Raw genomic sequence first — 27,163 nt, forward strand, 5'->3', positions numbered from 1 at the left:
GGGCGTGTTTTCCAGTGGTGAGTCGAGAGGGGGTGGCAAGCGAGCCGGCCACACAGGTCCTGCGGCCTCAGGCCTCCTGGTTGCCCAACAAGCTGCTGGGGGCGGGCCGCAGCTGTTGATTAAAGGCTGCCTCAAGCAGCCTGTGTGGAGACAGGTGTCCCGTAGCCTAGGAAGCTGGCCAGCGCCTGCCCCAGGTAAGCCAACATGGTGGGGTTGGCAAGGACCAACGCTGGGAGCCAGGAGGCAGGCAGAGGCCGGTTTGGGGCCAACACTGGACAGGGGAAGGCTGGGAACACTGTGTGGGCTTTCTTGGGTGTCTGCTCCTCTGCTTCCCAGCAGCCCACCCATGGGTAGAGAGACTAAAGCTCCCAGCCATGATGTCTGTAAAGCAGCTGGGCTCCCACTGGCCCAGGTGCCATTTCTGGGCTGTATCTGCCTACCCATGTCCCTGAAGGGGACTGTGGCTAGACAATGGCCTGGCAGCATAAGGTGGAGGGCACAGGACTAGGATCTGGGCTCGTTAGGCCTGCCTTTTTCTTGTTAGGTGGCAGGAGTGGGACTGTTTAGGGAGAGATGGGAGGGACAAAGGGACATCGGTCCCTGGGAGGCCCCTTTCTGGACAGAAGTTAACAGGTCCTGGTCACTGGGCCCCTTCAAAGTCTCCTTGGATGTAGGCTTTAGATACTGCTTCCAGAGCCAAATCCCTGTGAACTGGGGTGGGGTAGCAGGAAGTGAAACCTAGTGGGGTCAGAGCTTTGACCAGAGAGATGGCTGTGGGTACCAGGGCCCAGGTGTCCTCATCTCTAGCCTTCAGATATATGCCTCTTACTCTGGCAGCTGTAGGCCTTGCTGCCTCTGCGAAAACATCACCATGTCTGAGCCACCCCGGGCTGAGACCTTTGTCTTCCTGGACCTGGAAGCCACTGGGCTCCCCAATGTGGATCCGGAGATTGCTGAGATATCCCTCTTCGCTGTTCATCGTTCCTCCCTGGAGAACCCTGAACGTGATGAGTCTGGCATCCCCATGCTGCCTCGTGTCCTGGACAAGCTCACGCTGTGCATGTGCCCAGAGCGCCCCTTCACTGCCAAGGCCAGCGAGATTACGGGCCTGAGCAGCGAAGGCCTGGCACAGTGCCGGAAGGCTGGCTTTGATGGTGCTGTGGTGCGGACACTGCAGGCCTTCCTGAGCCGCCAGGAGGGCCCTATTTGCCTCGTGGCCCACAATGGCTTTGACTACGACTTCCCTCTGCTTTGTACAGAGCTTCGACGCCTGGGTGCTCACCTGCCCCGGGACACTGTCTGCCTGGACACGCTGCCAGCATTGCGAGGCCTGGACCGTGCCCACAGTCACAGCACCCGGGCTCAAGGCCGCAAGGGCTATAGCCTGGGCAGCCTCTTCCACCGCTACTTCCATGCTGAGCCAAGTGCAGCCCACTCAGCCGAGGGTGATGTGCACACCCTGCTCCTGATCTTCCTGCATCGCGCTACTGAGCTACTTACCTGGGCAGATGAGCAGGCCCGCAGCTGGGCCCACATTGAGCCCATGTACACACCCCCTGATGGCCCAAGCATTGAGGCCTGAATGCCACCTCACCAGTTCAGCCAGGCTCTGTGGCCTGGAGCTGGTTCTAACCAGGGAGACTTGCTGCCCCTCTCGCCAACTCTTAGCTGGATAGTCCCAGGCCTGGTTGACCATGGAGCCCAAGAGCCTTCTTTAAGCCCCACCTCTGGGCCTGCATGCTCTGGCAGTTGGCAGCTTTGGGGATTCTGCTCTTCCCCCTGTTTTTCAATAAACATCACTAACTACTTACCCGCTGACTTACTGGCCAGACCTTGAGGCCAGGCTCCCTGCCTAGGCCTTCCATCATCGTGTCTGGAGAGGGCAGACAGGGAGCTGTGCCTGCCAGAGAAGAGCTCCCAGGTTGCTCCACAGTGGCAGATCCCTGTGGGGGTCAGCATTCCTAGGTGTTGACCCTGAGTCACTGGCTACCTTCCTGGCTGGTCTCAACGTCACCTTGAGTATGCCCCTCTCTGCATTGTTGCTCCAGGGGTTTAAGAAATCAATGAACAGGGCCTTGAGGTGAGCAAGCGGTCTGTGCCTGGAAGAGGGAGCTGAGCCTGCAGAATTGGCACCTCCCTGGGTGCAAGCCCAGCTCCAGCACTTGGCCACTTGGGCCCTTCCAGAGCTGTCTCTGTGCTGTGAAGTGGTAAGAGCGTGAATTGATGTGGGGCACTGGGAAAAGGGAGGTGCCCCTATCCACATGCAGGCGTGGTGCATGTACATGCTTTGCCATGGGAGGTCCATGGAAGTGTGCAGAAGAGGGGTACACAGAGGAGGTCATGTTGTAAAGCTGACCAGAGGCACGGAAGAGAGGTGGGGTGGCTAGCACAGAGGGCACCACCTAGAAAGGAACCTATTCTGGGCCCTGTGTCCAGTGGTGCAGTCCTAGGAAGGCTGGGAGGGCACCTCACTAGCCACATTGGCTGGGCTTCAGGTTGCTGGTTAATCTGTCTCTGGGGCCCCACCCTGAGGCACTCCCATCTTGCAAGGAGGTGGACAAGGAGAGACCTGTGTCACCCAAACGCTGGGGTAGGTAAGAAGGAATGGAGTGGCCACACCCAAGAGTGACTCGCAAGAGCAAAGCCTCCATCCTCAAGCCAGCCAGGCCCGTTTGGGGAACCCTAAGTAGGTCAAAAAGGCTAGGACTCTGCAGTCTGCAAGGTGGCAGGATGATAAGGCCAGAGCACAGGCAGCAGCCACATCAGATCGTCCTCATGGCCTGGATCAGGACAGCCTGATGGTAATGGTGAGTCACAGAAGGCTGTGTGCAGGAGAGGGCAGGATCTGACCGGCACATAGTTTTCAGTGCCTCTCAGGCTGCTGCTTGGAGAATGAAATGAGAGCAGGTATGGAGGGGATGATGGCAAATAAGGGACAGAGAAATAGAGACTGAGGGATTGGAAGGAGAGTCATCAACCCAGTTAAGGACAACATGGTGGGCTCAGGGGAGGGATGCAGTAAGGGCAAGCCCTGAAGTGGCTAGTTTGGGAGTGGGCTCAGAAACCAGGTCTGGCCACAGCCAAGCTTCCTGACCAGAGCAGCCCCCAAGACTTGCAAAGCCAGGGTTGGCCAGGCGGTGCCAGTGCTCAGAGGAGCTCAGGGAGTAGGGGGCACAGGTCTCCCAGAGCCACCGCCCATGCAAGGCTGGGTTCCAGGCAGGCAACCTGAAGCAGCAGGTGGTGCCTCAGAACACTGGCCTTACTGCTGGCTCAGGTCAGAGGGGGCTCAACTCCAAGCTCAGCAGACAGGAAGACTGCCCAGTCTTTGGTGGATGTCGCCTCTGCAGGGCGGTCTCTGGCTTCTGCCCTCCCACCCCTCCAGGGCCAAGGTGCTGCTCCCTCACAATTCTGGGCTCCCTTGACCTCACAGTGGCCTGACCTCAGGCATCCTCCCTGAGTCTGTGCTCACCCAGACCAGCCAGGTCAAGCATTGTGCTTCCATGCAATAGACAGGCTGTTTCCAAGCAGCTGGCCCCCCAGGAAAGGACCTGGAAGTGTGTGTATGTATATATGCATGCTTGTGCCTGAGCTGTGACAGCATCTGATGAACAAATGTTCCCATGTGAACACTGACTGATGCTCTTGTTATCTTAAGATGAAAGCAAAACAACAAGGATGGATGTTAGAGCATCGCCGACTCATGGTATTCACAATGTCATGGGCACAGACAGACATCCTCAGTTTGATCTGTATTAACATTTCCCCCATTTGCTAAGTCTAGGCAAAGAAAAAAGAAGAAAGTAATCACTGAAGGTGGACTTGGCAAGAGATTTGACCTAACACACTAGATCGTCTGCACATTTCCACCATGCAGACCCTCTAGGTGAACAGCGATACATAGAGAAGCACGGCCAGCTCAGATGTGATGGGTTTTGAGTATCGCCTTTCTTTTTAGTAAATGGAAGATGTTCTCGTGACACACAACAATTTGGATGAGTCTTGCAGTAATTATGTTGAGGGAAAGGAGCTGTGGTGTGTCCCAAGAGTCAACTCCAGAGCTCCAGCTTATCCCTGGACTACCACCGTCCCCCCACCAAGCTGCATCATTGACTGACATGAGGCCATGGGGTATCTGCCCATGCAGACACGCTGTGATAACAAGAGCGTACCTGGGGGACTTTTGACACAAGCCAATTGCAAACAATTGTCCACAGAGAGGGACAAATACTAAAATTAAAAGGCCATAAGCATTTCCAGTTTGTGCAGAAGCTGCATCAGCATTGTAGAGACTCTGCTCGTGCACACATGTTCCCCCCCATACTGCACCCCTACACACTCATATGCACACGCACACGTTCTCACCCACCCCCTACATCTTCCTTCCTTCCTTCCTTCCTTCCTTCCTTCCTTCCTTCCTTCCTTCCTTCCTTCCTTCCTTCCTTCCTTCCTTCCTTCCTTCCTTCTCTCTCTCTTTCTGATGCTGGGTATTGGACCCAGTGCCACATCCCCAGTCCCTTCATTTGCCTATTAAAGTCCCTTAAACATCTATATCTCCCAGCAGGTGTACCTGGGATGAGGGCCTGGCAGGTGGTATTTGAACCTTGCCTTGGTCTCTACAGGATGCGATAGCTTATAAGACTCAGTAGCTTATAAGCAACAGAAATTTATTGCTCTTAGTTCCAGAGGCTGGGAGTCCAAGACCAAGGTGATAGCAGGCTCAGTATCTGGTGAGAGCTCCCTTTCTCACGGATGGCAGCTTCTTGGAAGTCCTCATGTGGTGGAAGAGACTAGTTCGCTTCCTGGGGTCTCTCGGACCGGTACTAATCCCATTCATGGGGATCTGTCCTTATGACCTACTCACCTTCCAAAGGCTGCACCTTATAATACCACCACCTTGGTGATCAGGCTTTAACATATGGATGGGGGCACACTCAGACCATAGCACACAAACATACACAGACACACACGAGTCTCCATTCCCCCCACATACACGCACCTCTAAACCCCGACTCACTCCCACAACCCATTCTCACACAGACACACACACACACATGCACCTTGCTCCCACACACTCATGATTTTACATAAATGGGATTTTACTGGATGCTGCTTTTTAAAAAACTCGTAAAAGCCTTTGTTGTTTGAGTCTATCTTCTAGTTGCAGCACTGGTCTTTGAACCCAGGGGCACTCTACCACTCAGCTATATCCTCAGCCCTTTTAAAATTTTAAGACAGGGTCTTGCTAAGTTGCTGAGGCTGGCTTTGAACTTGCCATCCTCCTGCCTCAGCCTCCTGTGCTGCTGGGATTATAGGCATGCGCCACTACACCTGGCATCATTTTCGTTTCTTTTTGAGGCAGGGTCTCACCATGTTGCTTATCTTGCCCAGGCTGGTCTCTGACTCTTGATTCTCCTGCCTCAGTCTCCTAAGCCACTGGGACTACAGGTGTGTGCCATTGTGCCTGGAGTTTTTAGTCTTTTTCTAGCTGATTTCATCTAGGTTTTCAAATGTACTGCCATCATTTATTTCTTCTGTTTTAATTTAAGAAAAACATTTAAAGCAAGTGAGCAGGAATTTCATTAAGAAGTTAAGAGAAAGATTCAGAACTCTTGGTGTGGCACGTCTGGGAAGCCGAGAGTGCCCCACAACTCCTTCCTAGTCATGTGTTCATCTGTGGCTTTTTTCTTAACAAGGACTGTAAGAGATATATACATTTTAAAGAAGAAAACAGAATTTTATTTATTTATTTATTTATTTTGGTACCAGGGATTGAACTCAGGAGCACTTAACTGCTGAGTCACATCCTCAGACCTTTTATTTTTTTATTTCGCGACAGGGTCTCTCTCAATTGCTTAGGGCCTCACTGAGCCAGCTCAGGCTGGTGTGATTCTCCTGCTTCATCTTCTCAAGCCACTGGGATTACAGGCATGTGCCACTGCGCCCAGCAGAAAACAGGAGTTTGAATTCTCCTTTCTCCTTTTTAAATTTTCTGCTTCATTAACTTCAGCTTTTATTTTGATTAATTCCAACAATCGATTTCCTTTGATTTAGTTTTTGCTCTTTCTTCCAGTTTCCTGCGATGAAGACTAAGCACCTTTGTCACCTCCCTTCTTGAAAGACTAAGGCATGCAAAGGCTGCAATTTCGCCCAAAGCATGCACCTCACTGTGCCCTGTTAAACATGCTTCTTTGCTTTGCTTTAGAGACAGCTGGTGATTCTGCCTTTGATTTCCTTCCCAATCTAATGCTTGTTTAGTAGAATTTATCTTAATTTTGGAGTAGTGAAGATTTTGTAGTCATCTTTTATTGTATATTTTAGTTGGAAAATAAGTAAGAATGTGAAGGCCTGGGGTTGTGGCTCAGTGGTGGAGCACTTGCCTAGTATGTGTGAGGCACTGGGTTCCGTTCTCAGCACCACATAAATATAAATGAATTAAATAAAGATCTATCAACATCTAAAAATATTTTTTGAAAGATGTGAGAATGTGTTGCTTAAAATATCTTTTTGTCCGAGTGCGGTGGACATGCTTGTAATCCCAGGAGTTTGGGAGGCTGAAGCAGGAGGATCCCAATTTTAAGGCCAGACCCAGAAATTCAGTGAGACCCTGTCTCAAGATAAAATTAAAAAGGGCTGGGGATGTAGCTTAGATAGAGTGCCACTGAGTTTGATTCCTGCTACCAAAGAAAGACAAATGATCTTGAATTAAGGCTGTCTGGGGACTGTATGGGTTTTCTAGGACTGCCATAGCAAAGCATCATAAACTGGGGGCTGGGAGTTCTGGAAGCTGGAAGTACACGATGTAGGTGTCATCAGAATGGGTTCCTTCTGTGGGCCCTAAAGAGTGTTCCATGCCCCTTCCCTACCTCTGATAGTTGCTAGCAATCTTGCTGGTGCACAGTTCTGATCTCTGCTTTCATCTTCCCAAGGTCTTCTCCCCACCTGCATGTCTCTGTGTCCAAATCCCCCCTTTCCTATAAGGATGCAGTCACCCTGGATGAGGGCCTACCCTAATGAATTCATCTTAACTTCATGACCTTTATAAGGACTTTATCTCCAATGAGGTCACATTCTGAGGTGCTGAGGATAGGACTCCAACATATTGGGAGACCCAGAAAATTGGGCAAAATAATGAATACTTTAAAAAAAATATTGCACAGACTCTAAAAAATGGCGTCTCCTTAAGGCGGGTTATATAGTTCTAAATCTAGTTTGACAATCAGACTACTATTCAATTCCTTTACATTTTTAATTGTTTTTAATCAACTACGTCTGCCTGATTCTATGACAATATAGGGAAATATTCCGTTCTGATTGCCTTTCACTGAAGTCTCCTTCAGGTTCAGTAGTTTTCTCTGCGCACACAGCTGCTGCATGTGTGCCTGCTGCTTTTGCAACAGGTTAGTCTGGGCTCTCATGGTGCCATCTATGGAGAAGCTGGAAGGCGTTGGCCCATGTGATGTGGAGGCTGCAGGCCAGACTGGGAACTGAGAGAAGAGCTGCAGTTTGAGTCTACAGGTCACTTGGGGCAGAACTCCTTTCACTTCAGGTGATCTTAGTCTTTCTTCTTAAGGTCTTCAGCTTATGTGGATGAGACTGACCCACACTGTGGACAGAAAAACTGCTTTACTCAATGTGCTGGTTTAAGAGGTAGTCTCGTCTCAACAATACTTTCGCAGCCATATTTAGACTGGTGTTTGACCCCAAACTGGGTGCCATTGATACATGGGTCAAACTGATCCCTGAGTCAGGCTCCCAGTGACTATTGTGTAGTCTTTGTTCGCTGACCTGTAATGGCAGCAACCCCTTAAGTGGGGTGAGGCCTGACAGTTGCTGCAGTCCCGGTTAAGGCCCTAACCTTCTAGGTTGCCAGTCTCCTTCTGTGGCAGTGGCCACAAGGCCACAGCTTGCCAATGGGTGGCTGTGTTGTTTGTTCCTGGAAGCTTCCATGGCCCTGGGTAGCTGGGTGCTGGGTCCGCACTCAGCCCTTCCCTTCCCAACCCTGATTCCAGCCTCCCTTGAGGAAGACCCTGCCAACCCAAAGTCCTCTCCAAATATGTAGACAAGAAGCAAACAGTAAACTGAGTGGGGATGATCACGGGCACTCCAGTCCTCTAATGACATTGCAGAGGTCATAAAAAGAATCTCACCCTTTAGCCAGGCAGATAGCATCTTAAGATAACTCTAACTTGTCCCAGTTCATTGTGAGTACACCTGGTAATTGGCAGTATCCATTTGGGCTAGTGAGTTGTCTTTACCCCAGGGGAGCATAAATCTCTCTCTAGTTAGCATGAATTTGGAGCCAGAACCTAGGCTGAACTCCCACAGAGGCAGGGAGTCAGGCTCACTGGCTTCCTGATGTTTGCATTTCAAAGAAATGCTTCTAGGCCCTTAAGAAACACCTCCCTGGTTGATGGGGCTGGTGGGAGGCCTTATTGAAACAATTTACAAACATATACACATATCCCCAAGAGCCAGAGGGAGGATTCTTTTCTTTTTTATTTTTGGTACTGGGGATTGAACCCAGGGACACTTTACCACTGAGCTACATCCCCAGTCAGTCCTTTAATTTTTTTTTTTTAATGTTGAGGCAGGATCTCACTAAGTTGCTAAGGGTCTCACTAATTTGCTGAGGCTGGCCTCAAACTTGTGATCCTCCTATCTCAACCTTCCATGCCACTAGGATTGTAGCCATATGCCACCACCGCAGACTCAGAGGGAGGATTCACATAGCAGAGGTCACCCCCTGAAAAATTCTAAAAATGGGAGGGAAGAGAGTTCTTCATCTGACAGGGAATCCCATGGAATGTGAATCCCAGAATTTCATGCTGAGTAAGCTAGGCACCCAGCCTAGCCATGGCCCCTGCTCTCCACCTTAAGATGTGTACTTACTCAGGCCAGGTGAGGGATGAGCTCCTGCTGAAGGCTTCCTGGTGCCCATCCTTGGCACTCTTGTCTGCCTGTGGACTCCCCTCTCTGGGTGCACATGGTTCCCATAATCTGCCTGATTCTCAGTAGGGGAGCTCTCTGCTGCAGAGGGGCAACCTCCATGCACCCTCGACCGCAAGGGTTGGGCTGGAGAAAGAACCCAGAGTCTCTCTTCCTCAGTAGGCTTGGCCCTGCCAAGTTCTACCCTGTGTCACTGCCCTGAACCTCAGCATCAACCAGGGCTCTTGGCGAGAGTGCTCAGTGCTGGTGGGTGTCCCTGTCACTGAGCATTTTTAGAAAGGCCTGGCCTTGGAAAGGGCTTCTCAACCTCAGTGACGTGCTGTCATCTGAAGTGATTGTTTGGAGGACCAGGTGAGTATGCGTGTGACTGCTCCTTCAATTTCTACCCATTGCCACACACCGGCTCCCAACTTCCAGAGTTCAGATGCAAAGAGTCAAAGGGCCACAGGTGGAAATGGAGGAGTCAGTGGAGCTGAACTCCCTCAAGATGCTCTAGGGAAGGGTACTTGCCTGCCTTTTCTAGCTTCTCACGGCCCCACAGGCTTTTATTGGTTATGGCCACGTCGCTCCAATCCCTGTCCCTCTTCTCCTTGTGTGACATGTCTGCACATGACATTTGCTTCTCCATCCCATCCTCACAAACACAGGAGATAACCAGGATGCCTTGGACCCCAGTGTTCCATCTGTGCAAAACTGTTCTCCTTCCCTGGACCTTGCTTTCCACTTTCCTCCTCTATCTTCCTCTCCCCATCCCTTCTCTGCCTGTGTGGCTCCATTTCCCTCCACCTCATCTTCCCTTGTTTCCACTCAACTAGCTAAAGTGTGGAAAAGGCCATTATATATTAAGTGGAGAATATTTTCACTGAAAAAATTAATTCGATTATTTGTTTTGATTCGACTTTGATTTTCTGTCAAAAAACTGCTAGAGAATGTTTTCTTTTCAATTGTGGAACAATTATAAATTCTCTGAATCATCAACATGGGACATATGGCTCTGTTTTATATTGTGGTCAAGGTCACTGTCAAATCTGGGCTAGGCTAAACAAAAACACAATAGGAACAAATGAATATTCCTGATTCTGAGTCTAGGCAGCACATACATCCTCATTTCAACAGTTAAATGTTCAGTATGTGTCTGCTGAGTGAATGGATATCTCAATGAGAATGCAAGGTTACTAAGGGTGGTTGAAAAAAATAACCCAAGAATCAGTAAGGACATTGTCAGAGAAGGCCTAGACACTGAAACTACACCCTAATGCTGAGAGGAATTGAAAGAATCCTTCAACATGGAGACATATACCATATCCTTGGTTTCAAAGGCTCAATATTACAAAGTCAATCCTCCCCTAAATGATTTCTTGTTTTGATTCAGTGCAATCCCAGTCAAAATCCCAGCAAGCTTTTGTTTCCTCTAGAAATTGTCAGTGTATTCTAAAACTCATGTGGACTTTGAAAAACAAGAACAACAGAGGACTCGTTGCCTGACTGATTTCAAGATTTAGAAAGCTACAATAATCAAGAGAGTGTGGCACTGACAGGAAGGTACACAAAGTGTTTTAGTGGGTTGGGCTACAATAACAAAATACCATAGACTGGGCAGCTTAAACAACAGATTTATTTCTCATCATTCTGGAGGTTGGGAAGTCCAAGATCAAGGTGCTGTCAGATTTGGCTCTCTCGTCCATAGCTTCCTTCTCTCTGTAGCTTCACGTGTTGGAGAATGGACAATGCTTCTTACTAGTAGGGCAGTAATCCCATCATGGGGGCCCCACACTCATTACCTCATCTAAACCTAATTGCTCTCAAAGACCCCACCTCCCTAATACCAGCAGTTGCGGGGGGTCAGGGCTTCCACACATGACTTTTGTGGGGACATAAACTTTCTGTCCATAGCACTGATATGGCATCACAGAGTCCAGAAGCGGGCTCACATTCATACATCCAACTGATTTTCCACAAAGGCCCCGAGGCAATTCCACTGAGGGAACAACTGTCTTTGCAACAAATATTGCTGGGGAAACTGGATATCCAGATAGGAAAAGGGGAACTTTGAAAGACACGTACTATGCAGAGTCCATTTACATAGAATTTTGGGAAATACAAATTAATCTATAGTGACAGAAAGTAGAGCAGTGATCATGAGCCACTATTGGGGATGAGGGATCTGTTCACTGTCCTGATGATGGCGTGGTTTCATGGCTGGACACACATGCCAAAAACCCATCTAACTGTACACCTTAAAGATGTGCAGTCTGTTACACCTCCATAAGCTAGCTGTCAAGGAAAGATTAAAATCCCTAGTAGCCCTTCATTTCCAGTCTGAAAGTTCCTAATTGATGGAGAAGGACCAAGTTTAACCTTCCTGTACACAAAAGGAGGCACCGTGCCATTCACCAATCCCCAAGGCCTTGAACTTGATGGTACTTCTAATATAAGAATATAAGGATCTGCTGACAGCAGGAATCCTGGAAGGTCTCGTATTGTGAAGTCACAGATATACCAGGGCCAGCAAAAGATGAAACCAGCTACAAATAGCATGGCAAGTTGGACCTCCTGAGGAATGTGCTTGGGACACTGCTATGCTTCCCTTTCATGCTCTTCACCATGCACAGTGGACTCCAGCCATCCAGACCCATGTGTCACACCTCACAGACATAAGAATTGTCATCTAGATAGTTGTTTTGCAGACTACACCATGCAACATTGGTGGTTGTCAAGATGTCGATTACTATAGCAGCCATAATTCACATTAACTTTCCCTCCTCCATCACAGACTAATTCATGTTTTGCAAAGTTGCTCCTTACCTAAAACCAGCTAGATCCAAACTCTTGAGTGTGGCATCCCAGGCTCTCCACGCTTGGGGTCTAATTGACCTTTTAACCCAGAACTAGAGAAATCCCTCTGCCTTTTGTAGGTTCCCCCACCACACCACACATGCTCTCTTCTTTCCTTCACCTGTTCCAACTCAAGCACTTCCCAGCAATCCCCCACTGGAAGTCCCTCTACTTCCACTTCCTGTCTGAAGAGCTGGGCACTCTCCCTGGCAGGTGTGGATTTTGCCGTGTTGTGTTGCCTGAAGTCTGGCAACAGAAATATCCAGAAGGAAGACAGCTGCTAATTCTCAGGAGGCGATGTGGCAGCTTGTTAAGGAACACATCAGGCAGGCCAAATCTCCCTTTCTGGTCTCAGTTACGGTAGCCAACCAGCTTTCATTGGCTCTCTATGACCCAGTCAGAGGAGTCTGTACCCTTGGGTCATACATTAGGACCCCAGACAGGGGTCCATGAGCCAGAGGACCCAAAGGGATACCCAAACACTGGTTCTGGGCTCTTCCCAGATTCCTGCTGGGGGCCTTTCCTGCAACCTTAAACCCAACTGCTTGTTTAGTTTAAACATTCAGAATCGCCCCTCGTATTAGCGGGCTCCTTTGAAGGCCAACACTTGTAGACCTTTTTATTTGCAGCCAAAGGAAGTGGAAGCAATTCCATCTCAATCAGTTCAGCCAGGACCATTTAGCAGTTGCATGGAGATACTGACACTGCATGTACACACCTCTTGAAAAGCATCCAAAGTTTCAAAGAGCAAATGGCCCAAAGGCGAAGGGGCCTAAGATTGGCATCCCGGAAAGTTCTGGGGGTGGGGGGAGCAGATGGAGGAAGGAATGGAAAGCAGCAGGACTTCCCTCCATAGTTTAAGCTTTTACACTCTTTCTCCCTCAAAAAGCAAGGGCAATCATCCCCACTTCCCACACAGCAGGAGGGATGGAGCCCAATTTACAGGCACCATAGAAGGAAAAAAAGAGTCCTTTCCAGGCCCTCTCTTATTCCATGTAAAACCCGTGTTGCATACCTGATTACCCTACCTGAAAGAAAACACTACTCTTATTTGTGTGGTAGTGAAAAATCTCATTAACAGGAACTAAATTACTCTGAGAACAGGAGAAACAAAACGACTAGCTTCCATTTGAAGTGTCATTTATCTAGGAAAGCATTGGGGATTCTGGAGCTTTCCAGGTCACTCAAAGTCAGAGAGCAGTGCCCCAAGTCTCTCCTGGCAGATCCACTTTCTGTTGAAAATGCTGCACATGATGCTTTCTGTAGCGAGTCATTTTTGGGTACAGGACTAAGGTGAAAAAAAGGTGCTTGTGTTAAAAATAGAATTAGCTTATTTTAGAACCAATGGAATGTCACTATCCTGGGACAGCCAGCCCTTCTCTGGTAGAAGCTAGTGACTGGCTTGTAGGAACTGAATCATTCCCTTCCCAAAGTACAGGAAATGGACATTAGAATGCGTGTGACAGAGCCCATGCACATAACCTGCTACAGATACCTGCCCTACATGGGAACTGATTTCCTGCATCTGTTCCAGCCCCAGGAGAGACTGTCAGAGCCTCAGAAGAACCCCAAATGCCCAATTACCTCCCCAGAGACTTCAGAGACATATTCCTACTAGAAAATGCAAAGTTGAAGATACTTTGGATTGCCTGTGTGAGGCTGGAGCAGATGAGACACAGCCCAAATGCAACGTGCCAAGCACACAGAGTGCATTTCACATGCAGTCGCCAGTGCCAGCCCTGGGCTGGTGCACAGGACAGGAGGCTGAACACGACACACAGCTACGGGTATACGGGGCACTGGCTTACAGACAAGAAGGCAATCATAAGATGAGGGGATAGGGAGCCACTGGGGACAAGCTAACTTGAGACAAGAGCAAGTTACAAGAACTCTGGAACTTTCCATAAAATAATTTTATATATATAAAACTTATATACATGTGCATGTGTTTATGTGCATGAGATTTCTGGAGTTGTCCTAATGACTGGAGCTCCAAGCAGCATCCTCGGAAGGAACCTGGATTCCCAGGTCCTCCCACATTCTCCTGGCAGGAGGTAACTGTCTTTGAACCTCCCCTGTCTGGCAGGAAAGTGCATGCTCTTTCTTCGGGTTCCCATGGGTAGCCTCCACCACAACTACCACTTGCATATCCTTGGAGAGGCCTGTGTGACAAAGAGCAGCTCTCCCCTGGGAGAGTAGAAGGATGGAAGGGGTGGCCAATCGACCAGGATGGCGGACTGAGAACACCAACGGGTCAGAATTCCCAGGCCTCTGGGGACTGTGTAGGCAGAACAGGACAGTTAGCAGCAAGCTTTCCTCTTGAAGACTCCCCTAAGATTTCATAAGTGCCTTCTGAAGGGTCCGCCCTGACCACGCAGCTGAAGTGGGGGTGCTGCATCATTACAGGGAGAAGAGGCTTACCAGGTGTGGGCCTGGGATGGCCCTCTTTCTTCTGCCTCAGGTCTTCTCAGGGGGTTGGGGGATTCTAATTAAGGAGTGATTCCCTGCACGCTCATATGGCAAAAATCTCCATTTTCGACTTACACTACCCCTGAATACAAAAACATTCCAAGCAAGGGCACCTTGGATATTCTAACAAATGTCATGCAAAAGGCAGCTGCCCTGTTGCCCAAATCCAACACAGGAGCAGTTAAGTTTAAAGCTTTAGGCACTGGTGGGTGAGGGGGTGGGCAGCAAGGCCCGGATGACCTTTGCTGGGTGAGCAGGGTTGGGGTCTGGGGGACAGAGGCAACAGGGCATGAACTGGGGGGCTGGTGCGCAGGGAGGAGACTGAAGCCAGCGGGAGGATGCGAGGGGGGCACAAATGTGGCCAGGTCTTGCTCAGAGGCCACTCCTGTGAGAAACCACAGGAGGTCCCTCCAGGGCTCCTCTCCTAGAGAGGAGAAGCTCAGGCTGTCTGGGTCTTACTCTCTGCAGAGCCCAAGGCCAACCATTTCCCAGAAAGCCCTGCTGAAAGGCCAAGGGGCTGTGTGCAGCTCCTCCTCCAAGCAGCAGGGGGCGCCCAATAGGGCTGGAGTTTTCAGGCATAGCCTCCCGCGGCTCCCCACACCTGCAGGGCTTGCCCACGCTACAGGACAGCGGGGTGCCCCGTGCCTTCCCTGGGAGCAGCAGACTAGTTTCAGAGCTCTCTGCATTCAATAAGCCCTGAAAGGGTTAAAGTGCTTTTAGATCTTCTACGCAGAGGCACTAACCCTTGGCAGGAGGCAAACAACCCGCCATGTAGGTACACTGCGCGCAAGGCGAGGCTGCCTCCTCCCTCCGCACAGCAGGCAGCTGTCCGCGGATGGGGAGCAATTCCGCAATGTACAAAGCTCAGCCAGCACCCCCGCACACACGCGGGCCGCCAGGAGTACCCTGGAGGACCGGGCTGGGCCTTGGGGTGCAGTCTCTAGGAGTCGACCGCCCCTGTACACCCGGCCCTTCCTTTAGTGACAGAACGCACTTGGGGAAGGGTGCGTCCTCCCACTCAGAGTCGTGCCCTGTTTCTTGGCCTCAAGGCGAGGCTTTGCCCTGGGTCTTCCCAGGGTCCAGAACGCTGGCACTGTGGCCGCTGTGGCTCCCCTCGACGGGCGATTTCCCCTCAACTGCAGCCGCCCGCGGGCCGCCCACCTGGGACTTCTCGCCGCTGTGGGCGCGCTTGTGGCCACTCAGCTGCGACTTGCTCTCGAAGGCCTGGCCGCAGTACTCACACGCGTGCGGCTTCTGGCCGCTGCGGCTCCGCCGGGGCTCGGCCGAGCTGCCCTCGCCGGCCTCCTGGGGCCGCAACCCTCGATGCCCGCGCCGGGGCTCCAGGAGCACGCAGCCGCGCCGCAGCCCCCTGGCTCGGCCGCGACGCTCGGAGGGCCGCACCCCGCCGTGCACCGCCTGGTGCTTGAAGAGGTTGGCACGGCGGCCAAACGCCTTGCCGCACTCGCTGCACTCGTAGGGCTTCTCCCCGCTGTGCACGCGCCGGTGCTGGCTGAGGCCCGAGCGGCCGCGGAACGTCTTGCCGCACTCCTGACACGCGAAGGGCTTCTCGCCGCTGTGGCTGCGCTGGTGGTGAATGAGCTGCGAGACGCCCTTGAAGGCCTTGCCGCACTCGGGGCAGGTGTAAGGCTTCTGGCCACTGTGGGTGCGCTGGTGCTCGATGAGGTTGGAGCTACGGCTGAACGCCTTCCCGCACTCGCTGCACGCGTACGGCCGCTCGCCGCTGTGGATGCGCGCGTGCTCCAGCAGCGCGAAGCTGCGCCGGAACAGCTTGCCGCACTCGCCGCAGGCGAAGGGCTTCTCGCCGCTGTGGATGATCTGGTGCTTGATGAGGTTGGAACTGCGCGTGAAGGTCTTGCCACACTCGCTGCACGCGTACGGCTTCTCGCCGCTATGGATGCGCTGGTGCTCCAGCAGCGCGAAGCTGCGCCGGAACAGCTTGCCGCACTCCGGGCACTCGTAGGGCTTCTCGCCGCTGTGGATGATGCGGTGCTTGATCAGATTGGAGCTGCGGCTGAAGGATTTCCCGCACTGCTGACACAGGTACCGTTTCTCCACGCCCTTGGAACGCTGTTGCCTTAGAACCGGGTTGTGCGCGGTGCCCTGGGGACTTCTCTGCCCAGACACTCCCTTAGTGCCTCCTGGCTGGGGAGGCGACCCCGCCACCTGGCCCCTTCTGCCGCCCTGAAAGTCGGGTCCTGGGAGTCCGCTTCCAGAATGTTTCTGTTTTGGAATGGCCGTCTTGCTCTTTATCCCGTCACCTGCCAAGACAGCGCGGGCCAGTGTCACCCGTCTCTGGGACTCTATTGACGGTTTTACTCTTGGCTGAGGGGAGCTGAACAGGACTGGGGGAGGAGCAAGAGGACCCTAGAGCAGAAAACCATCAGGTAGGCAGACAGGAGAGCAGAAGGAGAGAGACAAGATGGGCTGGAAACGGTGGTGGAACGGGTGTGAGGCCGCGGGACAGAGGTTCTCACTTCACCAGGACAGGGATAGGGCGGAAGCCCTTGGGAGACTAACATGGGACACTAAAGAGAATTTCCCAGCCAGGCAGGATGTGCCACACCATCCTGTTTGGCTGGAGCTCTTTCCTTCCTCAGGACTCAAGAAAGTAGGATGAGCACCCCTCACTCACCTGCATGTGATCCTGCCTCAGCTTGGCTTCTGAGGGAGTCTGCTACCCAGGGCCCCTCCCCTCGCTCCAGCTGGGACACCAGGAGAGGCTTGGAGAATGCAAATCCTGTTCACAGAAATAAAGCAGGTTAGCAACACTCTGGCTAAGGACAGAGTGACTACTGAACACAGTAGCCTTAATATCTCCAGGTAACAGAAAGCAAAGAACTTTCTAGAAAGTGCCACTAAGAAAGTTCAGAGAAAGGCCACCCACAGTCATGCTCCTCAAAAGCTGAACCTCTCTGCTTCACCGTCAAACTCAACTGAGAATTCCTGAAGTCTCTTTGGAAGATTTGCCCCCATCTGCCTGGTGAGGGTCAGAGAACCCAGGGGGAAGAGCTGGTTTCCCTTAATGGGGTCAGGTTACAGAAGTGAAGTCTGTAGAGTCAAAATAAAAGGGCTCAGTGCTAAATAGCCCCCTCACAACCCCAAAGGCTTTGGGGTACACTGGGAGCCACCTCTGGATTTACAGCCCACTCCCAGGAGCAAGGAAAATGCCTGGAAAAAGGAAGGCCTGAGCTCAGCTGCAGCCTACAACATGTGGGGCTGCTGGAGGGGAAAGGCCAGCTCCTGGGCTCCTGTCTCAGCACCACTGCTCCTCAGAGACAGGAGGCAGGGCACATTGCTCATGCAACTCACACTCTCCGAGCTTCTGCCTCAGCCCCACCACTCAAACGGTGACTCTTGGTTTTGCCCCTTAATTGGCAAAATTGACACCCCTCGTGATGTCCTAAAGACAAGAAGTTGGGGACATGTTGGCAGAGGAAGGGGAGGGCTGCTTGCTCACGCCTGCCCCAGCTTCATCTTGGATTCTTTGAGGCACACCTAGTGCACACTTAGTCCTCGCATGGCACCTCTGTGGCTGATGCAAGGAAATCCTGCTGCTCAATTCTCCAAAGTGGGAAAAATGGAAAATGCAACTGTTACAAAGATAAGTGAAGTTTAAAATAGTGCATATAAATATCCCAGCATAACTGACACTTATATTTTAAGTAGAGAGATATTTAATCAATCCATGACTATGTACAAAATAACTGACTTGGCATTATTGACATTTACAGGTCTAAAGCATTTAGCTAAAAACTCCTGTTGACGTGACAGCTGGCCCAGAACAGACCCATCGGTCTGCTGGAGATGGACAAGTGCATAGTAATCAACCACCAAGGAAATTCAGAAACAGAGTCCAGAGACAGTAGGTGGGACTGTGTGTGTGTGTGTGTGTGTGTGTGTGTGTGTGTGTGTGTGTATGGTAGGGTCACTTACCCAATGACACTAAATGGCCATAGTTCTCCAGCATCACCTGCTTGTAGAGGATTCTTTGTTTGAGATCCAGAAGCTTCCATTCTGTCTTTGTGAAGTATACTGACACGTCCTCAAAAGATACCGGGACCTGAAATAAGCCATTCCTGCAGCTGTAGGGGAATTCAAGCCCCTGGGCCCCAGGACGAGCTAGCAGCAAGAAAATGTGGGTGTTCCCTCACCACCCCTGGAGAGCTCACAGGTAGGGCAGGTTGAGCTGTAAGTAGACTATTTATGAAAGAGGAGCTGAGAGAAGTCAGGACAACTATTTTGAGGCACTCAGGAAAGGGGCATGATGCTGAGGCCAACCTAAGCTCTCCTGAGTGGAGTGGAGAGGTCCAGGATCTGGAGGGGCAATGGAGGCCACTAAGGGGACATGCTGTGGGAGGGAAGGGCCGCCCACTCACCTTGGGCCTTGTCTTCAGGAGAATGGCGGCCATCACCAGGTACCTGGAGAAGCTGGGGGAAGTGTAGAGCCCCAGTGAGACCAGGCTGGCCTGGAGCACCAACTGGCTGCTCAGAAGCCAACCACAACTTGTTTCAAACTCTGGACAGTTTTCCTTGTCGAGCAGAGCCAAGCAAGGTCGGACTTTGGTGAGTGCAGCCATGAGGTGGAGCAGGGAGCAAGCGAGTGGTCTCTCCCTGAGGCCCAGGACTCAGCCCCGGGTCCCACCGAGTGTGGCCGCCTCCTGGTGGGAACAGCCAATGGGCTTTCTCACTCTCACTCTCACTCAGGAACTTCCCCGCGGTCCCTGACCATCCCACCTCCGAGAGGGTTTCCTGGGGCTGTCAGAACGAAGTATCACAAACGGGGGCCGGGGATGGTGTGAAAACCGTACCCATGTATTTTCTCCCAGTTCTGAAGCTCCTCTCACCTCTCTGAGCTTCTGGTGGTCGCCAGCAATCCTTGGCTGGCAGCTGTATCCCTCCCATCTCTGTCTGCATCTTCACATCCTTCTGTGTGTCTGTCTGGCTCCAAATTTCCTTCATCTTATAAGGACACCAGGCATTGGCTTAAGGCCCACCCTACTCCACTATGATCTCACTTTATCTTGATTACATCTGCAAAGACCCTATCTCCAAATAAGGGTACCTTCACAGGGAGCAGGAAACAACATCAACGTGTCTTTTTGGGGGGCATGTTGAAGCCCCCAACATGTTCCTGAACAGCCTCCATGCCCCCTTCTCTCCTGTGCAGTGGGCTGAGGGCTGGGATCCCATGCCTACTTCTCACACCAGGGCATGCCCAACCAACCTTTCAAGAGAGTCTGTTCTTTTTGTAAATTTTCTTCTTTTATTAGCTCTATTCTCATCTGACCAGGACCCCCTGATCCTAACCTTGTAGCCATTCTGGAGAAAAGAAGGATCTCTTAAAATGGAATGAATGCTAGGACTATTAAGTGAAAAACCAAGGGAGAATGGGATATCACATGTCAAAATGTCATCCCCTGGTTATTTGCTAGTTGCAAGAGAGAAATTGGACCTAAGTGTGGAGCAGAGGGTAGGACAGACCTGCTTCTGGGACACAGGGGAATGGGCTCTTGCTACAGCCATCTGACTACATCCTAGTGCAGCCTTTGGACTCAATGTGCAGTGTCCAGAGGATTTGGGGGACAGATGCAGAAGTGAGACAGCACAAAGGAGCAATCTTCCCAATTCAGAAGGTGGCTCTTCCACAGGGCAACTGGCCCAGTCTCTCTGCAAATCAATGTCAGTGGGAAAAAGGAGGCTGGGGAGGAAGACCCTTCTAGGGGGAAGGAGATTTTAGGGGCTCAACACCCAAGTGCAACAAGGGTCCTCAATAAGATGCTGAAATGAACGAGAAGAGTCATCAAAGGCATTGGAGATGATGGGAAAGTGTGGATGACGATGAGGTGGCCATCAGGGGACAGTAGGGGATCATCAGTGCTCATGTGCTAAGTGGATAAATGGCATTGAGTCATGCAAGAAAATGTCCTTTTGTCTTTTAAAATGTGATTTGAGAAGTGCATTTGAGAAGTGTGAGCCCTACCAAAAGCCAGTAATGCTAAGAAGTTATAGAGAACTGGTTCATTTGCATAACTATCCAAAGGAACTAAGGGGGCTTGGGGTTTAGCTCAGTGGTAGAGTGCTTCTTTAGCATGCGTGAAGCATTGGGTTTGATTCCCAGAAGGCACACAGTCAAAATCCTAAGTCTGTTTCAAGTTAATTTAAGTCTGATCTAACAGATCTGCTAATGGGAAAAATTCAGACCCTGAGATGTGTACAGGTGAAAAATGATTAAAGCTTACTTGCCTAACCTCAGTTGGCTGTTACCCCATTAGGATCTTAGGCTACCATACTTAATCTCTCAGTAAAATTCATATCATCTAGATCACAACAGTACCATGGTTAAGACCCCCTCTTCTCAGATTCCCAGGGGCTCCAAAGGCTCATCTCCAGCTGACCCCTTCTGAAATATTATATGGCAGATGGTTTCTGTACACCAAGCTACCTTTGAGTGTGCTGGCAGCCTGGACACCACGGTCGAGGCCCTCACTGACTGATGGCAACAGGTCAACTCCCTGGCTGCTGAGGTCCTTGGCTCTGATCACTGCCACACCGGGGTGAGACTGCATCATGCTCCCACAGGAGTACTGACTTTGGAGCAACAAGTCAGGACAGGTTCAGGATAACATTCACATACTAACCCACCTGGCATCACAATTCAGGGAGAAGGCAGCCCAGGGCTGGTTCTCGTGGAAGGAGACTTGGTTGTGGTTCTCCTGGCTTTCACCCCTTATTAAGACTATTAACCTCAATCCCACTTCTCTGGTGTGGTTCCTGTTTGCTAAACCTCCTCACTAAGTTTATCTTTTTCCACCTACAGGCCACCAACCTGCAGATGTCTCTGAGGCTTGCTGGGGCCATCATCATCTGTATCAGATCAAGTGGGACAAAGATTCTGCAGTGCTCACCTGCCAGCAGATGCCTCCTGTTAGGCTGAAGCAAGGAACCCTAAAACTCCTATCTCAACCTCTAGACAGTTAGCAAGGACCCAGAGTTTGAGAAATCATTGTCCCTCTCCAGCACGAAGCAGCTAAAGATGTGATCTGATGCCCCAATCTGAAGGCTTTCAGAGTTCTGAGTCCTTGATGGGGGAATGATAGCGTAGGTAGATAGACGTGGACAGAGGAGTTGGGGAAAGGGAATTCAGGCTGTGACCCTGGGGGCACCCAACTGACTTATGCTGCCAAGGGACCACCTTCTTGCAGTCAGACAGCTCCCTATCAATATGGAGAAAATGAATATGGTCTGTGCTGGAAAAATTTTCAACATGGCGAAATTGGCTCAGACAGAGGAAGCTATGGTGGAAACCACACTGACCAGCCCAAATAAATAATTCATGGGGTGGGAGGATCTTAAACAGGCCGTAAGCACCCACAGTGTAGAAGACACAGGCTGTTTCCTCTCTTGAAGGAGCATTACTTCCATATAAACACCTTATGCTTTTCTAAAACAAACAAACAAAAAACAGAAAATGAAAACAAAACCCAGAGAATGTTAAAGAAGTGTGTATTGTAGAATTTAAGGAAGAAATGGTATACAGCTCACTTTAAAATCTTCCAGCTAAAATACAGAACAAAAATACAAAGAAGGATGAAGCAAAATAAGGCAAGATGGCAACTGCTGCTAAACCTGTCTAGACACTTGATAGTGTTTGCTGTAGTTTGGATCTAGAATGTTCCCCAAGGGCCCATGTGTTAAAGGCTTGGTCCCCAGGGTTGTGGTATTGGGAGGTGAGGCCTAGTGGGAGGCCTTTAGGTCAGTGACAGTGTGCTAGCAAAGTGGAGAGTGGGACCCTGGCCCTTTCCTCTTCCTTTTGTTGCTTCCTTGTGCTGAGGTGGGTGGTGTTGCTCTGCCATGTCCGCGTGCTCTAGCTATAACATGCTGCCTTGGCACAGGCCCCAAGCAGGGAGCCAATTGATCACAGGTGAAAGCTCCAAACCTCTGAGCCAAAACAAATCTTTTCTCTTCATTTTGTGAAAGTAATGGACAACTGACTAACAGTGTTCACAAACGGGAAAAAGCTATGGAAACCATTTTGGTCATTACTCAATGAGTCAAACACAGTTACCATACAACTAGCCAATTTCACTCCTGGGTATATACTCATAAGAATTGAAAACACATGCTCAAAAACTTGCACACCCATGTCCACAGCAGCATTATTGACCAAAGCCAAAAGATGAACACAAACCAAATGTCTATCAACAGATGAATGGATAAACAAAACGTGGTCTATATATACAATGGAATATTATTTGGCCATAAAAAGGTTGGAAATTCTGACACATGCTACAGTGTGGGTGAACCCTGAGGACATTTTGTTAAGTGAAAAAAGCCAGACACAGACATAAAAGGCCACATATTGTATGATTCCATTTATGTGATGTAACATCATATTTCACAAGAGCTATCTTGACCTAGTTTTGAAGTTGTAGCTGGAAACTCTCTTCTTTCTGTCCTTTGGGGCAGTTTGCTAGGCTCCCATCTCCAACGCTTCTCGTATCAGGCCCAACTCTCTGGGGCTACTAAATGCATGCCCTACTGACCCCTGATTGGGCTCCCACACTGGGGCCAGGTCCCAGAGAACTAGGGAGAAACTCAATGCCCCAGAACCCACAAAATTCTTCAGATTAGCCAGTTCACAGAGAACCACCCCTCCCACTGACTATGCATAAGTTGTCCCTACAGCTCCAGCTTGCTGTTATCCTGTCACTGTGTGCAATCTCCTGTGGCCCCATGGTGGCAGCCTTCTCTTGTTCAGATCTTCAAGAAACTTGACTTCTACCTTTTGCCTAGCCCAGTGTCATTGTGCAGTGAGCCACTATCCAAAAAAAAATCTGATAGAACATATGACATGCCCAGAATAGGCAAATCCATAGCATCAAAAGCAGCTGGGGACTGGGGGCTGGGGGTGAGCCGAGACTGTTAATGGGTCAGGGGTTTCCTCATGGGGTGATAAAAATATTCTGGAACTGGATACAGGCAGGGTCATGCAACACTGTGAATGTACTAAATGCTGTAGAACTGGTCCTTTAAAATGGTGAATTTTTTGTTATGAGAATCTCACCTTGATTAAAAAAAGGGTGGGGTGGAGAGGTGCTACTGGACTCACTCAGATACTCACAGGTTACACACACATTTTCATTATGGCACATTGTCAGTCATGGGGTGCCCTGCACCTCTAAAAGAATTACTGATAATTTCAAGGATTTCAGGATATAATTATTGTTTTGAAACCCAGTGTAAGCTTGTTTTGCACTACCATAACAGTCCTGCAAGGTTACTATCCATATTGGAAGGAGGAGGAGGTAGCCCTAGTCCCCCGACCCAAGACATATAAGGTAGGTCTAATACCAGAGGCGGCAGAAAGCTGTGGGGTAGTGACCCCTGAGAGACCCACCCCACTGTCAGGATTCCACCTTAGGCAGCCATCGACAGCAGAAGACCTAGTGGTGGTGGGGCCACGTGAGGCTCCAAGTGTCTGTCTTTGAAATCACTACAGGAAATTCAGCCATAATTTCAACGTCCACAAAAAAGACATGACAAGCTTGTCCTCACAGATCCCAGCAGTAACCCTGAGGCAAGCAGGGTGGTGCTCCCTAGTGTGTGTACAAGGAAGCACCTGGAGGGAGCCTGGTGGTCCTGGAAACACCCTTTGACTCTGGTGGGCCACCAGAGCACAGGACAAGTTGAAGGATGATTCCAGGCCCTAAAACAGATTTTCTGCAGCATGATGCTAGGGACGCAGGTGAGGGGCCTTTAGACTGTGTCTCAGGTAAGGCCAGGAAGGCCCGTTAGCCTGTGTACCCAGCAGCTTTTTCCCGGGCTGGTCCACTTCTTTGAGGGGCCAGCAGCAGACTCCCCTATCCTTGCCCCCAGCAAAATGGAGTGTGCTGGGCAGCCCCACTGCTGGCTGGGAGGGCAGGAAAGGAGGCTTGGAAGGAGCCCGCAGCCCAAGGAAAGAAAGCCCTGACGAAAAGGCAGAGCCAGTCAGCGCACCTCAGAGCCGTCCTGAAGACCAACACTAGGTGGGGTGCTTTCCCCAGAAACAGAAAACAAACCAAACAACATCAGTTAAAGCATTCAGCATTTGGGCTTTTTCATCCACGAGGAGGGACAGGCAACACCACTTGGGGTGGGAAGTCCTTGGGTCCAGCAGCTCAAGACCTCAGCTGCCTTCTCTCAGTCCCACTAGCCCTTCCCATCCTGGAGTCCTAGCTACCTGCCACCCACCTAGAGCGATGGCCAGGGAGATCAGCTCGGAGGGCCTGCCTGGGCACGCTCACAGCTCAACCCCAGGCCCCAGGCTCTGTGCAGCCTGGCCTGGTAAAGCCCTCTGGGAGCTCCCCTGCAACTAGTGTCTCCAGGCAGTGGGGACAGAGGCTGACCTAGACATAAAGAGGGCTAACCAGGCTATTTCCTGAGGATTCTTTCCACAGGTGTTTAGATCTTCCCTTTTCTGTTCACAGATCTTACTGGGATGCCCATGTCACTCAGAGCCCCTTCCTGACCCGTTTCTCTCCCACCCCTCCCTCTGCTCCAGCCATACTGGTGTTCAAGCTCTACCTCCCATAAGCCAGGCCACTCCTGCCTCAGTGCCTTTGTATCAGCTGTTCCCTGTGTCCAGAATGCTCTTCCAAAGCATAAGCATATGACTTGTTCTTTTACCACCTTCAAGTGCTTTCTAGAAATCATGCCTTTGAAATGAGACCTATTCTAGTTGCACTAGGCAAACCTGCAAGTGGACCTCCCTTCCCCAGCACTTACCATCTTTTACATGTTGTATAATTACTAATTTAAAACATGTACTGTTTATTGTCTATGTTAGGTCACCAGGACTAGAATCAGAAAGCAGAGTTTTTTTTTTTTTTTTTTTTTTTGCTGTCTTGTTCCCTGATGGATTCCGGATGTCTGCAGCACCCTGGCCCATAGTGGGCGCTTGGCAGATATTCATTGGGCTGAACTAGTCATAACTAGCCCTGTGGGGAAGTGTTGGGCACAGTTCCCTGCTCAAATCAGCTCAGCTTGCTCCCTCTTGTTCTTCCCCACCTTCCATCCAGCCCTTTGCTTCCTCTTCCTTAGCTTGGTTAAGCTTATGCCCTTCCCTGGTGTAGGATGGGATGACACAGGTGGACATGAACCACTGAGATGCACGAACCCCCACCCGAGATAGCCACAGGAGCACGATTTTGGACGTCCCCCTATCAGGGGACCCTCTAGTTCTGTGCCTGTGGACAGTTTACCAGGTGCCCCTAGGCAACAGTGTCATGGCCACACAGTGCCAGCTTGCCCCGCATTTCCACACCCAGAGGTGCAAAATCCAAACTTACCTGGCAGATCAGCGACGGGATGCTTTTGCGCCAGCACCAGGACCAGCGGCGGAAAACCAATCAGAGGAGAGAAACTGGAAAACACGGGCTGAGGCTCCCCGGGCGCCCAGCACAGGCTGATCCCTCTCCTGTGGCTCCCCTGGAAGCGGGGAGCCCCTAGGGCAAGCCTGACTGCTTTCCGCCCTCGCCCGCCTCCCAGGACGTCCCCGACTGTCGCCGCCGCCGCTGCTCCTTCTACCCTGTGGCCACCTGCGCCCGCCCTCCCGCGCCCCTGCCGAGACGGGGCTCCAACCCGCTCCACTGCGTCTCTGTCCGGCGGGCTACCGGGTCTCCGGCGGCCGGGGCTGTCGGCCTCCCCTCCCGCCCCCGGCAGGCCTGAGGCCAAGGCCGCCGCCTCCAAGAAGCCCTCCGGGGCGGCGTCCCCCGGAGGCGGGGGGCTCCCAGCCGGGTCTCGACCTCGCTTGCAGGCGCTCCTTGGGAGGAGCGTCCTGTGCGGCTGTCCGTCGGTCGGGTCGGCTGGCGCTGCCGAACGGGGCCGCGAGCGGGCGGGGCTGGGGCGGCGGCGGCGTGGGAACGGGGCGCGAGGGGGGGCACGGAGCATGCGCGGCGCGGCGGGAGGGCGGCCCGGTCCGCGTCCGCCCCACAGGGGCGTCTGGCCTCGCTCCCCACGCATCCCTGGGCACTTCCGTTTCCCGTCTGGGCTGCTCCGAGGGCTTGGGGTCGCCGTAGTCACAGTACTGAAGTCCCTGAAGGAGATAGGGGAGGGGCCAGCGTTGGCAGAGTACTTCCCATGGGACAGACCCGTGGACATTACGTCCACCCATTCATCAGTCCGTCCCTCTGGGGTCTACGGGGCCCCTGCAGAGTGGCTAGCATCAAGTGGGGAGGCTAGAGGACCAACTTGCATGTGCTGGGAAGGCAGGGATCAGAAAGTGGTGGGGGGCCTGAAAGGGGATTTGGGGAATGGGGGTATGGAGGCAGATGGAGGGCAAAGAGGAACTCAGGAAATGAAAGAAGCAAAGACTTACTGGGTGCAGAGGCCTGCCCTGCAGGTTTCCTCACAAGCTTCAAGCCAGCCCCAAGGGTGGGCATGGGATTGCCATTTTCCAATAGGTTATGATCCACGCGGTGGAACCAAGATGGCAACCCAGGGTTGACTTGGGCGTTGCTCTGTTGAGGATTATGAGTTCCTTGAAGAAAAGGTAGAATAGTGGAAAAAATAAAACTAAAAGAAAAGTAACAGGGGAACAAACCCAGTCGCCTGCATGTCTCAGCCCTGCCCTTGTGACCCTGGGTCCCAGCCAGGACAACTTGGCCAACGGCAAGGAGCCCTTGGCAAGCCTTTGGTACCAGGAGGAAGGATGGCTCTTCCAGGCACAGGTGAGGGCTGGGACACCCACATGGGGTACATAGGGGCACAGCTTCTGGGCCCCTTCCCAGGAGCAGGGACATGGAGTCGTCATCATTGCCCCCCCCCCCCCCCCATGACCCTCAGCTGTGGCCCAGAGGGCCCCTTGCTGGGACACTGACTGGGCAGGTCCAGGCTTGGGCTCCTGAGTTGGACT

At 51.4% G+C, this 27,163-nt stretch overlaps 2 protein-coding genes across 2 annotated transcripts; one reads left to right on the plus strand and one right to left on the minus strand.

Annotated features, from left to right (window-relative positions):
* The first annotated feature begins 134 nt into the window (after positions 1-134).
* On the plus strand, positions 135-1,806 carry TREX2 (three prime repair exonuclease 2). Its single transcript, XM_079123891.1, has 2 exons — positions 135-194; positions 838-1,806. The coding sequence occupies exon 2, from the start codon at positions 872-874 to the stop codon at positions 1,580-1,582; it is 711 nt and encodes a 236-aa protein (XP_078980017.1). The 5' UTR covers positions 135-194; positions 838-871; the 3' UTR covers positions 1,583-1,806.
* An 8,737-nt stretch (positions 1,807-10,543) lies between these two features.
* Positions 10,544-26,230, minus strand: ZFP92 (ZFP92 zinc finger protein). Its single transcript, XM_079123885.1, has 5 exons — positions 25,599-26,230; positions 18,648-18,699; positions 18,205-18,331; positions 16,904-17,008; positions 10,544-16,529 (listed from the first exon to the last, which is right to left on the minus strand). The coding sequence occupies exons 2-5, from the start codon at positions 18,678-18,680 to the stop codon at positions 15,295-15,297; spliced, it is 1,500 nt and encodes a 499-aa protein (XP_078980011.1). The 5' UTR covers positions 18,681-18,699; positions 25,599-26,230; the 3' UTR covers positions 10,544-15,294.
* Positions 26,231-27,163: the final 933 nt, after the last annotated feature.

Source organism: Sciurus vulgaris (genome assembly GCF_902686455.1).
Source record: "Sciurus vulgaris genome assembly, chromosome: X".
In the NCBI taxonomy this organism is placed as follows: domain Eukaryota; kingdom Metazoa; phylum Chordata; class Mammalia; order Rodentia; family Sciuridae; genus Sciurus; species Sciurus vulgaris.

Bases quoted from the DNA above. Each gene is read 5' to 3' on its own strand.
- TREX2 (XM_079123891.1), top strand. From the start codon at position 872: ATGTCTGAGCCACCCCGGGCTGAGACCTTTGTCTTCCTGGACCTGGAA.
- ZFP92 (XM_079123885.1), bottom strand. From the start codon at position 18,680: ATGGCCGCCATTCTCCTGAAGACAAGGCCCAAG. The intron at 17,009-18,204 runs GTAAGTGACCCT...TTCTGTGAACAG, and splicing joins TGGCCATTTAGTGTCATTGG to GATTTGCATTCTCCAAGCCT. The intron at 16,530-16,903 runs GTGAGTGAGGGG...CTGTCTTGGCAG, and splicing joins TGAGGCAGGATCACATGCAG to GTGACGGGATAAAGAGCAAG.